Source organism: Chrysochloris asiatica, unplaced genomic scaffold (genome assembly GCF_000296735.1).
Source record: "Chrysochloris asiatica unplaced genomic scaffold, ChrAsi1.0 scaffold00003, whole genome shotgun sequence".
Taxonomy (NCBI): Eukaryota; Metazoa; Chordata; class Mammalia; order Afrosoricida; family Chrysochloridae; genus Chrysochloris; species Chrysochloris asiatica.
The window spans coordinates 19204161-19218306 of record NW_006408521.1 but is presented as its reverse complement, the minus strand read 5'-3'; the positions used below and the strand labels follow the sequence as shown (position 1 = coordinate 19218306).

The following is a 14146-nucleotide window of genomic DNA, read 5'->3' as shown; positions in this document are numbered from 1 at the left end:
ATTAGTATGTTTCCTGGAAGAGATTATATTTAATCATATTTATATTCTACTCTATTTAAACTGTTTTATAAAACTACCTCATATGAATTTTATGTGTTTTCATACTTTGTGTTAAAGTATGGGACTTGGGCATGTTAGACTGTTAGACCTGGAAAGGAACTATAATTCCCAGAAATACTTCTTATTAACTTGTGACTGTGAAAAAGTCAGTGATTTTTTTAAATCTGTAAAATCAGGGATAATAATAGGAATCATTATGAAGATTGAGTGAAGAATAAACTATCCTAACACATAGTCACATGTACTCAATCTATAGTAACTCTTTCATAAAACATTAAGCTAATCTAGGAAGGTTAAGAGGCAAGGCCAAGGTCACACAGACTGGCCAATGCTGTTGGTCATTTTACATCATATTAATTCTCCCCATCTTCCTAGCTAAGAGAACCTACATGCATTAGCAACTTCATATATAGAATATTCTAATCCTTATAATTGATGAGAGAGATGTCCTCCTTTGATAGATGAGAAAACCAACAGTCAGAAAGGGAAAAAGCTTCAGGCCTAGATTATCTTTTTTTTGTCTCTAAAATATTTATTTTTGCCTTCGTGCAGTGCCTTCTTGGTACTGGTTTTTGGGACCTCGAGTGATTATTAAAATAGTTTATTCATTTTTGTAATGCATCACATTTGCTGTGATGTGTATTTTATAGGGGATAGTAAGGAGCTCTGGTAGCGTAGTGGTTACGAATCGGGCTGCTAACCTTAAGTTCAGCAATTGGAAACTACCAGTGGTTCTGTGGGAGAAAGATGAGGCGGTCTGCTCCCGTAAAGATTTACAGCCTTGGAAATCTTGTATAGGGTAACTATGAGTCGGAACTGACTCCATGGTACTTAACAACAACAACAACAACAGTGAGACAAAAAGGTATGGAACAAGGAGAGATGAGGACATGGAGAAATGGAGCAGCTGAGGACTCTAGACTCATGGAAAGAGAAAGGCTGTGTGCTGGCGGCTGGGTGTTGGTGGCCAGGAGACAGGCTTGCAGAATGTTCTTTTGGTTGTTTAAATGATTATATATTCCTGAGTGTTTTTGTGTATACCTCTCCCTCCAAAAACAAAACAAAACAAAAAACACCCAGAGGGAACAGAAGCAAAAATACTGTTGAATGATGATGCACGAAGGAGACTGTAATCATTGCAATGAAGCAATGAGTGTAAAACTGATGTTCTCCCATGGAAACTATCACTCAATTCACAATAAAAAAATTTTTTTTTAATGTATGGAACAAGGACCTTCTCTTTGCTCATGTCCAGCAGTCCAATAGAATACCAATCACAGTTGAGGTATGTTCTAACTGTGTAGTGGGCTTTGTGAAACTGTCGTTCAACATCTGTAAGCTTTTCAAATACTTTATTGGCTGACCACATAAGGATCTGAAAGTAGGTTAAAAAAAGAAAACAGAACAAAATACACAATGTAGAGACATAATGACACAATGGAGCACTAACCAGAAGAAAACATGAGGCGTGCCAAGTAAGTGACTACATATTACTAGACTACGTGCAATTCTATTTTGAACCTACAGCTCTCTAGGGAGTGATGTGGTGCTGTAGTATAAACACTGAACTGCTAACTACAAGGTTGGCAGTTTGAGTCCACCAGCTACTTGAAGGGAGAAAGATACAGCCTCGGAAACCCTGTATGGGATCCCTGTAAGTTGAATGGACTCGTTGGCACTTAACAACAACTCAGATTCTCAAAGTGGAATGATTTTGACCAATCATCGCAAGCCTATTTGTCAAGTGGAGGAAGGAGCGGTGATTTATCCTCATGTCCAAATGTTTCAGCTCCAAAGGAGAAGTTCCAGAAAATTAATAAATAGACAGCCCTGGGCAAGGGTCTAGTGTTGGTGGCCCATTGGCTCCTGATGGCCCTTGGGAGTTGGAGGGAATGTGACATGCCTCCCTTTATGCATACTGGGCGAAATCCATTGTCATCGAGTCTGTTCCAACTCATAGCGTCCCTATAGGACAAAATTAAACTTCCTCATAGGGTTTCCAAAGCTGCAATCTTTATGAAAGCAGACTGTCACATCGTTGTCCTGCTGAGTGGCTGGTAGGTTTGAACTTCTTGGTTAGCAGCCAAGTACTTTCACCACTGTGCCACCGGATTCCTACCTGGGTTAGTGATAGGTAAATTTATCTGGAGAGTTAGAATAGGAAGGGACCTCGTAAGTCTTTGATCTCCATTCTCCCTCCCCCACTGCACTGATGATGTAACTGGGTCTAGACTTGGGTATACTGCTGTCTCATGAAGGGAACTGACTTCAGGAGAGTGGTTTGCTCCGCAGCTTACTGGTTTTACTAAGTATCAGGAACTAAGCATTTTATGTGAATTGATTCATTTAATGGAATCCTGGGAGGTGCTGTAGGATCATGCACTAGACCACAAGGACAGTTTGAACAGTCAGCTTGGCTCCTCGGAAACCCTATACAGGGTCGCTATTAGTCGAAATCAACATGAGCGCACTTAACAACAACAACCATCATTTAATGGGAGTCCTGGTGTGGTGGCACTGTGGGATAAAGCACAAGGTCAGTGGTTCAAACTCACCAGCCACTCCTCGGAAACCCTATACAGGGACACCATGAGTCAGAACCAGCTTGGCAGCACTTAATAACAACTCATTTAACCACCATTTAATAGTTACAACATTGTGAGGCAGGTAGTGGTATTATCATCACTTCTCATAGATGAAGAGGCCAAGACACTACCACCACCACCACCCCCCAGGAAATAGACTGAGGAACTCCAGGTCAGTGGTATACACAGACGGAGTAAGCGGTCCCATGGGTAGGAGGATTTCAGGACTCACCTGATTCCCTCACACAGATTAGTGTTTGCGATTAATTCCTGAGACGATTTATTTCATTCCACAATGAGAGATTGGGCATAAAGTAAAAATGAGCTTGATATCAGATCCTTTCGTGAAAGTGTAATTGGAATGAGGGTGGAGAGGAGACCACGAGAGGCCCCTTGTACTGAAAGTTGGGAGATCTACTCCATGTGGCTCAAACTCCCATGAAAGTAGAGGAGTGCTCTGGGTTTGTTGCCAGAACAGATCAGAGTGGGGAGATGAATGCCACCTTGCATTTACCTGGCTTCTGCGGGATTCAACACTGCACAGGTAGTTGGTATGATGAAGTTTTAGGATGATAGAAACAAAATTGAGGTATTTGGAAAACACCTATAGATGGCAGAGAAAAGAAAATTATGATTGTGTCATCTTTCCTTCTGAATAAAATTCCTACATCTCCAGGTGGAAGACCACGGTTGGCATTACCTCTTCATCCTACTTGAGAAATGTAGATGCGTTTACTTTGTTAAGTACCATAACCACAGCAAGAACCTCCTTGCCCATCACTATTGGGGTTGCTAGCAGGTTCTTAGTGATGTATCCAGTCTGCTTGTCCGTGTAGTCTGAAAAATGACTGTTCTGAAAGAAACATTCACACGTCTGTAAAAGCACAGAACCACAGGATGATAGATCCAAGAGTGGTGACAGATAGTTTTCCCGAGTCCCCACATCCTACAGACAGCTCAGCAGGTCTTCTGACCAAAGGTTCCACCCACTCAGCATTCCATGGCCCAGAAACTGTGTGATGCTAAGGAAGTCAATCAAATGCAGCCCTTCACCCACACCACTCCCAGATATGAGGAGGTTCTGAAGTCAGATGCTGTGGGCCAAAACTAGACTCATTTTTACAAGCTGTGTGATCCTTAGTGTACTATGTATTCTCTCTGTATCCTTATTTTCTAGTATACGTGAGGTAAGATGGGTAGAGCACTTAGGAAAATGTCTGGCACATAGTGGGCACTCAGTAAATATTGAGAGGAGAAACCTGGGCCATTTTTGAGGTCGCCTTGCATGAAGTATATATAACAAACATCTGACAACCAATTTTAAGTGTAGAGTTCGAGAGAAGTAGTTCTCTCTGTGCCATTTGGCTTCTACATTTTCTAATCTTTTCTCATCACTGGAAAACATGGATGTCTTTATATATGGATGTAGACCTCCTGAGGGCCAGCACTCTGTCCCATGTCCTCATATTTCTTTCCCCACTTTTTTTTTTTTTGTTACTCCTCTCTGCTCCCTGCAGGGTACCACCTCAGATCTGAATGTCTCCAGCCTTCCTTAGGTTCTTTCTCTTAATCCATTGCTTGCCTGGACCGGCTCACATTCTGTTTTCCTCCAAACCTATTATCCGCTACATGCCATCTATTGCCACTGTCTTTTACACAGCAATCCTGAGCTTTAAAGAATAATCAAAATACCAAAAAAAATACACCTTGGGATGAAGCCAGTCAATATATCATTGCAAACAGATTTCACTCTGCAGCTACAAAACTAGATGCCAACTTTATTCCAGGCTCTGAACACAAGAAAATGTTCTTAAATTGAATGGACTGTTTTGAGACAATGCATGATCAGTTTAAAATTTTAATGCTTGCTTTCTTCCTTGCACCTGAAAGCCTTGAAATAAATGTTTGTCAAATGACAAGGTAAGGGAGTCAACCAGAACACAGGGAGGTGGTGCTTTCTCATTTTTCATTTTGAATTTTCACTAGCACAAAACAATCCTTACTAACAATTCTTTGAGCCAATCCTGTGTTTCCTGGGCTCTCAGACTCCCTCCATGGCCTTGTTCAAAGAACCTGAAAGCAGCTGGAAAAAGTATTAAGAACAGGAAGGTGCTTTGATGCCTCATCAAGTCTCAGATTTGCTAAATACTGATTAAACACCACTAACCCGTGAGCTCAAGAGGCAAAAAGAGAGGCGGGAAGGACGAGAAAGGAGGGAGGAAAGGGAACTATGAGGACCCCATTCAATTATTGAACTCTTATGTCGGGGACCTGCCTTGACAGGGGAGTTTGGTTCACGAAGTAGAGAGATCTGGCAGCCAAAGAGATAGAGAAAGAATATACACAAAGATGCGACGAGTGAAACAAAGAGACACCCCAGACCAGAGTGGATGCAAAACTGGCAGGCAGACCCTGGATTGCAGGCATCATGGCCCTGCAGGCAGTAATGCATGCAGGATTCAATCTGCCTTTTTCAGGGAGGGATTTTGCACAAAGGAAGAAGGTGATTATTCAGATAAATCAGGGTACAGAAGTGAAATGTGATTAATCGTTCAAAACAGGACACAATGATTTACAGGAACAAATTCTAAAATATACATCGCAAATTGTCTTAATAATCTAACATTCTTAATTTTCCAAAAATTCAAGCAAACTGTTATAAATTACTTTTTAGGCTTAAATCCTAAAGCAGTGACTCGAAGTTTCTCAAGGCTAATTAACATACCTATAGCACTTGATCTCTAATGGGTAAAGGTTAAAAGGAGTCAAGCTGTTTCAGCTACCTGGTTTAAGCTTTCAGGAGGAAGGAGAACATATAGGTCAAACTGATTATACCCGGGGGCAGTTTGGAGGGGCTGCCACCATTGTCCCTTAATCCAATATTCCCAGAATTTACCACTCCACCTCAAATGAATACCCTGGGCAGTTCCTCTCCAGAACCTCCCTGCATAATCCCAGCAAACCTGCCCTTGTTTGTCCTGAGTCATATGAGGAAGTTTTACTGCCTCAGTTCTAGTGGGAAGGTAGGTTTTATTTTTGTATATGGACATCCAGAGCTCATGTTTTAAATTAATATCAAACATAACTAAATAACTGTATAAGGTGCAGTTCTGACAGTCATCCCAGGTGGCTATAGCCTGTTCCTCAAAAAGATCTGCTCCCAGGACCCCACGCACTGCCAATACTTTCAAGGCAGTGACATTTACAGTGGAGCCATTAAAAGAGGCATTGTTGTTGTTGTTGTTATGTGCCGTGGAGTCGGTTCCGACTCATAGCGACCCTGCACAGGGTTTCCGAGGTTGTTAATCTTTACAGGAGCAGAACGCCTCATCTTTCTCCCACAGAGCAGCTGGTAGTTTCGAACTGCTGACCTTGCGGTTCGCAGCCACTATGCTACTAGAGCTCCTTAAAAGAGGCATTACGTACATTAACATTTTCTCAAAAGCTACAATTACCGGAGTTAGAAGCATAAAGAACAAGTACAGAATGAACAATATTAAGACTAAAGAGAATTGCACAGAGGTAGCCATCCAGTGAGTTCGTAAAAGCCTATGAACTCAGGACGTCAGGAGGTCACTTCCTTGGCCCTCAGGGTCCTTGGCTCGCAATCTTGAGAGGGGCCATCCTGTTGGATTTTCATCCATGACACAAGGCCTCAGCATCTCAGTGCTTGTGGTCCCCAACACTCTTAGGCTTCCTGTTAAACCAGGGCTGGAATGAGGAATGAAAAGATAACGGGAGTTTTCCACGAACTTTTTGAAATCCCTTCATACACTTAACTGCATGAAGCTTTCCCAATCATAAAAGAAATAATTAACCTTTTTGAGTTATTTAATGATTTCTTGCCTTTGGCCATAAAGAACAATGAGTTCCCCCCTAAATAACTTGCAACAAGGCTGAACCTGGAAGACATTGTTGTTGTTGTTGTTAAGTACCGTGGAGTCAGTTCCAACTCAGTGATCCTGCACAGGGTTTCCAAGGCTGTAAATCTTTACGGGAGCAGACCGCTTCATCGTTCTCCCGTGGAACCGCTGGTAGTTTTGAACTGCCAACCTTGAGGTTAGCAGCCTGATTTGTAACCACTATGCTACCAGAGCTCCTTGGAAGACATTATGCTGAGCACAATAAGTCAATCACAAAAGGACAAATATCATATGATCGCACTTGTATGAAATGACAAGAATACAGGGATAGCAAAGTCAGTTTGAACTGTAGTCGGCAGCTCAAGCTCAGCAGCTAGCTGCTCCTAGGAAACCAAACACAGGTTCCCTATGGGTTGGAACCAACAACAGCAACAACTCACTGATTATAGGGGGAGGGTAGAAGAGGAATTATTCTCTAGCTAAGCAACATCTGCCCCTTCTGGGTCTGTGCGACCCTCTTCCTATGATCAGCTTCAGGAACCATGTGAAGGTATCCTCCAGCCTCTACAGCTGCCTTGCTTGAGCACTGTCATCCTCCCCGCACCCCATCCCCACCTGCGCCCCCATTTAACTGACACATGACAACCTCATGTGTATCAGAGTAGAACTGTGTTCCACAGGGTTTCCAGTGTACTGGCTTTTCAGAAGCAGATCCATCAGCCTTTCTCCCAAGGGTGGACTCAAACTTCCAACGTTGAGGCTAGCAGTCAAATGCATGAACTGTTTGCATCACCAGGGACTCACCTTCTTTATAGTAAACTGCAAGCCTGGGACACGCCAGGATGTGAAAATAAAAGGCCAGAAAGAGAAGGTCCAGGCTGGCACCTGAGGTTATCTCTGATCGGAGGGAGTGTGGGGGATTTGCATTTTGTCTTTGTCATTTATTATATAATTTGTTTAAAATGAAGATACGTTGCAGTGGCAAGCAGAAAAGGCTAAACTTCCTATTTTGAAGAAAGCATAAACATGCCTTGCATTTGTGCTGTATGTTGTTGGTCTTTAAGAGGGTCCACATGATTGGAATTAATTCTTAACAGCCACATTATTGAATGAGGATGGTGGTGACCTCGCACCTTAATCATCACCTAAACTCACATTTTTAATTATTCAAATTTGAACATCTGAGCTTTCAAATGGTATCATTTTTCTTTTTGCATGTTGGATCTATAGCTGAATCAGCTTTTGAGACAATCCATTCCAAAGAACTGGATGTCTTTAGAGGGTTGGGAATGAGGATTGTAGGGAGCAGTTCACAAACATTGGATTCTTTTTTTGTTGGCTGACCTCTCCAGTAGTGTGGAGTGGAGGAGATGGTTTGTTTTACTGGTATTGTTCAGAAGGCAAGTGCTGTGGAGCCACTGGACTAGGGGGTGCAAGGAGCAGGTGTGGAATACATTAGGCCTCACAAAATGGGAAAAATTAAATGGAACATTCTCATACTTAAAAAATTTATTCATTGTTTATCTGAAATTCAAACTTAATTGGGCATCCTGTATTTTTATTTACTAAATCTGACATTTCTGGGCTTGGACATTTCTTCTTCCCCATTGACCCCACACCCCAGGTCATGACTAAACCCTTGAACCACAACTTCCTATCCCATGGATTCCTCCCCAACTACATCACGATCTCTGCTCACCCCACTACCATTAGGCTGCCTACCTTTTTGACATCTGGGACATTAAGGGCTTTCTTTGTGTGAGCAACCCAGCCCACAATCCCAACGTCCAGTGGAAATACAACTTCTCTATTGGGAACCACGAGGTTGTCCTCAAACATGGAGGTTGGGGTGACATTCAGCAGCCTAGAGGCCACCTCGGGTGTACCATTGCAGACGCGGCATATGAACAGGCTGCAGCGGTCTGCCTGCAGCAGCTGGGTCAGCCTCTGAAGGACCCTGTGAGCCACCAGCTCCTCCTGCACCATCCCTAGCAGCTCCAAGCACACGGAGGCCTCCTCTGCCTCGTCAGCTCAGCGAAGGAGGCACTGGTCTCTGCAGACAATGGACAGTTCTGGAAGATTTCTCTCAGTACCTCCACCCGCAGCTTCTTATTAAAGTACTCCTTGGCAAAGTGAGGGTTTTCCTCGAGGTATTTCTCTACAGCTTCTCGACTGATGTCACCATGATGTGACTTTCTTTGCTGGTGTTGCTCAGTCCTCAGACTGCTAGCTGAGGCAGAGTTCCAAGAAGGAAACACATCCTGCTCAAAATGACTGAGAAAAATCATGAGTGGTGCCTCATGGAAATCCGGTCACACTGAATGGTTGCTCAGGAGCTTAGAAGCTGCTTGAAGTTCTTGAGCTGTGACAGAATGTCCTGGCTTAGGGTGGGACTCAAGAAGCAGAGGATTAAAGAGTTGTTTTTGGTGCTAATTCTCTAAGCATTATTAGTTCATAAATCCTCAAAGAATCCTCACTGCATCTTAGATCAGCCAGGCAAATGGGGAGTTGTGTCTCTTGTAGAAAATAACTGCATATTGCTTCTGTCTGCAGCAACCAAGAATCTTTGACAAACCCATTCATTGTATCACATTAGCATCTATTGACAACTGGACTTGTTCAGTCATGGTAACTGTAGCTATGAAGGTTTTAAAAGAACAAACCTGGGACTTGATCCTAGAGAGGTGAACATGACAAAACATTTGCCAGGGACTCAAGTCTAATCAAGGCACAACTTAAGCATAATCCTTGTCAAGATAAGTGATCGCAAAAAAGACAACCCATACAGCTGCTGACTGGGTTTTCCTGCTGAACATATTAGTTTGGGTTTTGTTTTCAATAGTAACAGCCAGATATCAAGTGTTTTTGCTAGAACACACAGTTTGTTTGAATCGACTTGTCTGTTCTGTTGCTAGGATCTCCCGTGTCTCAGGGGCTCCTGAAGTAGAAAGAGCACTTACCTCTGTTTCATTTCGTTTTAAATTCAGCTTACTAAGCTTTCATACCTATTAAACACATTTCCCCAGATATTTAGACAATATTATGCAACTAATTAATCAAACCACACATTTCATAAACCAATGTTCTTAAATACATAAAATACTGATTTCTATAGTCAAGGTCTTTTAAGTGTTTTAGCTACTAGTCCATTATGAGAAATTCTCTTAAATTAAAAACACATACTAAGTACTCTAGTGATTCTGTTGTTGTTGTTAAGTGCTGTGAAGTCATTTTTAACTCATAGTAACTCTGTATAGGGTTCCTGAGGTTTTAGATCTTTCTGCGGGAGCAGAAAGTCTCATCTTTCTACGATGAAGCAACTGGTGAGACCGAACCCTCGACATTGTGATTCACAGCCCAGTGTTTATTCTATGGAGTCACCACACTCCAATAGTGATTCTAAACATCATTGAATTGTACACCCACATTTGAATGTATTTAAAAAACTCAACCCTATAGGTTCCATTTAATTGTCTAAACACAATGCTTTACATCACTAATTGGTTGGAGAAGAATATTAAGAGTATTAAAACAATAATCTTGTTAGAGGCTAATGCTAAAGACAACAACTGAGGTTCTAAGTTATGGATTGAGAGATTCTTGGTCAGAACATGGTTTTCCCAAGGGAAACAGAACTCAAACAGATGTTGGTTGAGCTGAGTCCCTTCTCATAGTCCAGATTGACTTGGAATCTCGAAGGGCCTCTTCAGGCCCAACCTTTTCTTGTACTTCCTGTGTCATGCCTAAGGTTAGTCTCAGGAGGATCCTCTTCAGATTACTATTGATGTCATAACATCTTATTGTTGTTGTTAAATGCAGTTGAGTCAATTCCGACTTATACACAACAGAAGGACACACTGCCTGGTTCTGTGCCATCCTTATGGTCATTGTTAAGTTTGAGTCCATTGCTCCTGCTACTGTGCCAGTCTGTCTTGTTGGAGGTCTTCCTGTTTTACGCTGACCCTCCATTTTCCCTAGCATGATGTCCTTCTCCAGGGAAGAGTCATTAACAACCTGCAATATGCAGATGATAAAATCTTGCTTGCTGAAGTTGGAGAGAACACCTAACCAGCAAATGGGGAAGAGAAAGAGCACAGAGGATTCCACAGGAAGCTTTTATGAGTCTTGTCTGGACTCGTAAAATGAGCATTCTGTCCACCTTCCATTGTTTCACCTTTAGGAACATGGCTTTATAAAGTTTCAAAGAAGGTCTGATAGTCTCTTCCCAACAAAAGTTCCCCACTATGGAAGGAAGTACACAGTTTTCGGTGAAAGGCTAGCTGACCACCTCTGGTCCACCTGCTATATTCTGAGAAATTCTTAATTAGAAAGGGTGAATGAACACTGATGTGGACTTTAAAAATGCATGTTTTATGAAGCTACATAAAATGGTTCATTTTAATAAAAAAGACATTAATGGCTATTGATTGAGCACCCACTACAAGCAAGTCTCTTGGAAAGTCCTGTGGACAAACAAGGGGATGGGAGAGAATTCTAAGATGAATGAAACATGATCTGTCTTTCCATGGAATGTGGAAAGGAAATGAACTTTTATGTACATTATATGCAATCCATAAAATACCATTGAAAGCATCATTTTGCTTACAGATAAAATAAATGTTTTGTAAAGAAAATGTTTTATTTTCGATTGAACATTGTTACTGTAGAAAAATTGCAAAATACATAAAAGTACACGGAAAAAACCTTAAAATACTCATCATTTCATCACACAGTAGTAATCACTGTGGTTCTTTTTCCTTCCCACATTATTTAGTATATGCGTAGATTTGAAGCATTATTTTACGAGGATGAATTTCTATACACCAAAGTTAAAAACATCAGTTAACCTGTATTCACATATTTGTAATGAGGAAATCCAAGAGAGAATGCCAAAATAAACTGTTTTTCTATGCTGGTATTTGGAACACCAATGTTCATGACTCATCATTAAGAGACACAGAGAGAGGAGTGGTTAAGCCAATTTTAAACACCTAGCATATAAAAGAAAGCATGTTGCTATAACAACAATCACCATAAAAACAGACTGAAATCTCCTACACTTATCAACATACAGTATGCACAAAGACTACTAGAATTTGGAGAACTTTGCTGGGACCAATAACTGTTCAAAGGCAATTGAGTTGACCCAGGGGCTCTAATCACGGAAGATGTAGGAGCAAAAGCTGGGAGACTTCTTACCTGGAATGTCAAAGTACTGGATGGGAAGAGAAATGTCCCAGGTCCTTCTCACTCGATGGACAGACAGATACCATACACATGGCCACTTACATAGTCCCTGAGGAATGGACACTCAGAGCAGACCTATTTGAGCTGTTTGGGATAATTATTGTTGCTCTTAAGTGCCTTTGAGTCTATTTCGACTCATAGTGATGCTGTACAGGGTTTCCAAGGAGCAGCTGGTGGGTTTGAACTGCCAACCTTGTGGTTCGCAGTCCTCCCACCGCTGATCCTACAGTTAAATGTATTTTCCAAGGAGCTCTGGTAGCATAGTGGTTATGAGTTGGGCTGCTAACCTCAGAGTCAGAAATATGAGGCTTTCTGCTCCCTTAAAGATTTACAGCCTTGGAAACCTTATGCAGGGTCACTATGAGTTAGAACCAACTACATGAGGCACTAAGGAGCTCTGGTAGCGTAGTGGTTACGAATTGGGCTGCAAACCTCAAGGTCAGCAGTTCGAAACTACCAGCTGTTCCACGGGAGAAAGATTAGGCATTCTGCTCCCGTAAAGGTTTATAGCCTCAGAAACCCTGTACAGAGTTGCTGTGAGTTGGAACCACCACCACGGCATGTAACCACCACCACGGCATGTAACCACCACCACCACCACCATGCTGCTGAGATTCAAATAGGGAGGAGAAGAGAAAGGGAAGGTGGAAAGTGGAGGCAGAGAGCAAGTCCCACAGATGTCCAAAAAGTTGTAGGAAGGTGATTGATGTCTGGTGTCTTTTTAGGAGGCTGTAAAAGAGTCTCAGTACCTTGGTGTAGGATAAGCACTGGACTGCAAGGTTGGTTTGAAAAGCAAGGTTGGTGGTTCAAGATCACCAGCTGCTCCTCAGAAACTCTATACAAAGTCACTATGAGTTGGAACCAACTCCATGACACTTAACAACAATAACAACTCAATAATAAGTTGGGTCTGAGGACCAATCAACTCTATTTTTGTCTGGAAGTCATCCTTCTCTTCCCCTATCCTTTTTACTTCAGGTCCAGCTGCACTGGAAATGGTATAAATTCATCTCTGTTCTTTCCAATTTGAAGGTCCTGGGTCTCCACTTGTATGGGAGCTATCTTAAGAAAAGATATTTCATTGCCATGTAACTAGTTCTCATTTAGTCAAAAGTTGCATCTTCTGACAACTTTGATCAGATTAGTTAGAACTCTTTCACTTTGAATGGAAAGAGGCAAATATGGGGCTCAATAAATTGTGGCACCACCTTTGCAAAATTCCTTAACTACTCAATGTTTTGACTTAATTGACCATTGATGTTTTTTTCATTTTAGTGCCGAGGAGTCGATTCAGAACCATAGCCACCCTGTATAGGATTTTCAAGGAGCACCTGGTGAGCTTGAACCGCTGACCTTGCAGTTCAAATGGCTTTGCAGTCTGGAGCATTAACCCATAGCATTAATCCCCCCTCCTTTGCCCAAACCTTGCCTCTTTGAAAACAAAATTCTAATAGGGCTTTGAAATAAAATTGCTTCATAAACAATTGGTTGGTATGTTTCAAAGTGGCTTGAAGAGGGTTCCACAGAGTAAGTAGGTGACCATCGGGACTGCTAAAAGTATTTCCTGTCCTAACCAAGGTTGTGTTTCTGGAGAATATTTAACTGGAGAGTATTAACGCTTCTAAAGATGTTGAAACTAAAGAACAAATATTGACCCAGAGAGCAGCACAACTCTCCTGAAAGAAGGGAAAATACATCCTTTATATAATGAAAAAACATTTGGCCTAAGTATTCCCCAAAGTCTGCAAAATTCGCCCTCCAGAGAGTGAAGGGGCCAACTTGGCACCGCCTGGGCCTGGGGTAGTAACGCCTTAGGCAGTATTGTAGGTTTTCCTCTAGCTTCATGAGGTCATGGGCTTCCTGCCAGGCCAACTCGAGTCTCCTGGTAGACCAACTGGGCCCTGAGGCCATGCCAAGCCGCAACTGGCTGCCGCTGGAGCAACTGCTGGATAACTCAGCCAGGGCTTGGCCCTGCGACTTGTCGCAGCTAGTGTGTTACGGCCCGCCAAGGCCACCCCGCGCGGCAGCTTCCCCAAGCACCACTGGAGATGAGGCTTGCCCAAAAGGTCCACCCAGCGCCCGAGGCGGCGGTGAGTCAGGGTGCATTATGCAAGTGCCAACAGGCGAGCTCCGACCCCCACCCCGGCGCCTCCACCATCGGTCTTTCACCCCGCGCATTACGAAAGAGCCCACCCCGCCCCCCGGAGGTATAAAGAGGCTGGGCGGTGCGAGCCGCGTGCTCGCCTCTCCTCACTCCACGCTCGCCCGGACGCGGCGGCCAGGTTAGCGCGCGTTTCCCGGTAGTGAGCACCGGCCAGGCAGTTCCCGGGGATGGCGGCGGGGCAGGAGGGTGGTCCGAAAGCCGGCCGCTCACAGTAGCGCTTTTCCCGC

The 14146-nt window shown here is 42.9% G+C and overlaps 1 protein-coding gene across 1 annotated transcript in view; it reads right to left on the bottom strand.

Moving 5' to 3' along the window:
• Nucleotides 1–8796, bottom strand: part of PDE6C (phosphodiesterase 6C, cGMP-specific, cone, alpha prime) — a 50637-nt gene extending 41841 nt beyond the window's left edge. The window contains 5 exon segments of the mRNA XM_006831449.1: nt 1295–1435; nt 3160–3249; nt 3346–3498; nt 8231–8532; nt 8535–8796. Coding sequence (XP_006831512.1) covers nt 1295–1435; nt 3160–3249; nt 3346–3498; nt 8231–8532; nt 8535–8796 — 948 coding nt within the window.
• Nucleotides 8797–14146: the final 5350 nt, after the last annotated feature.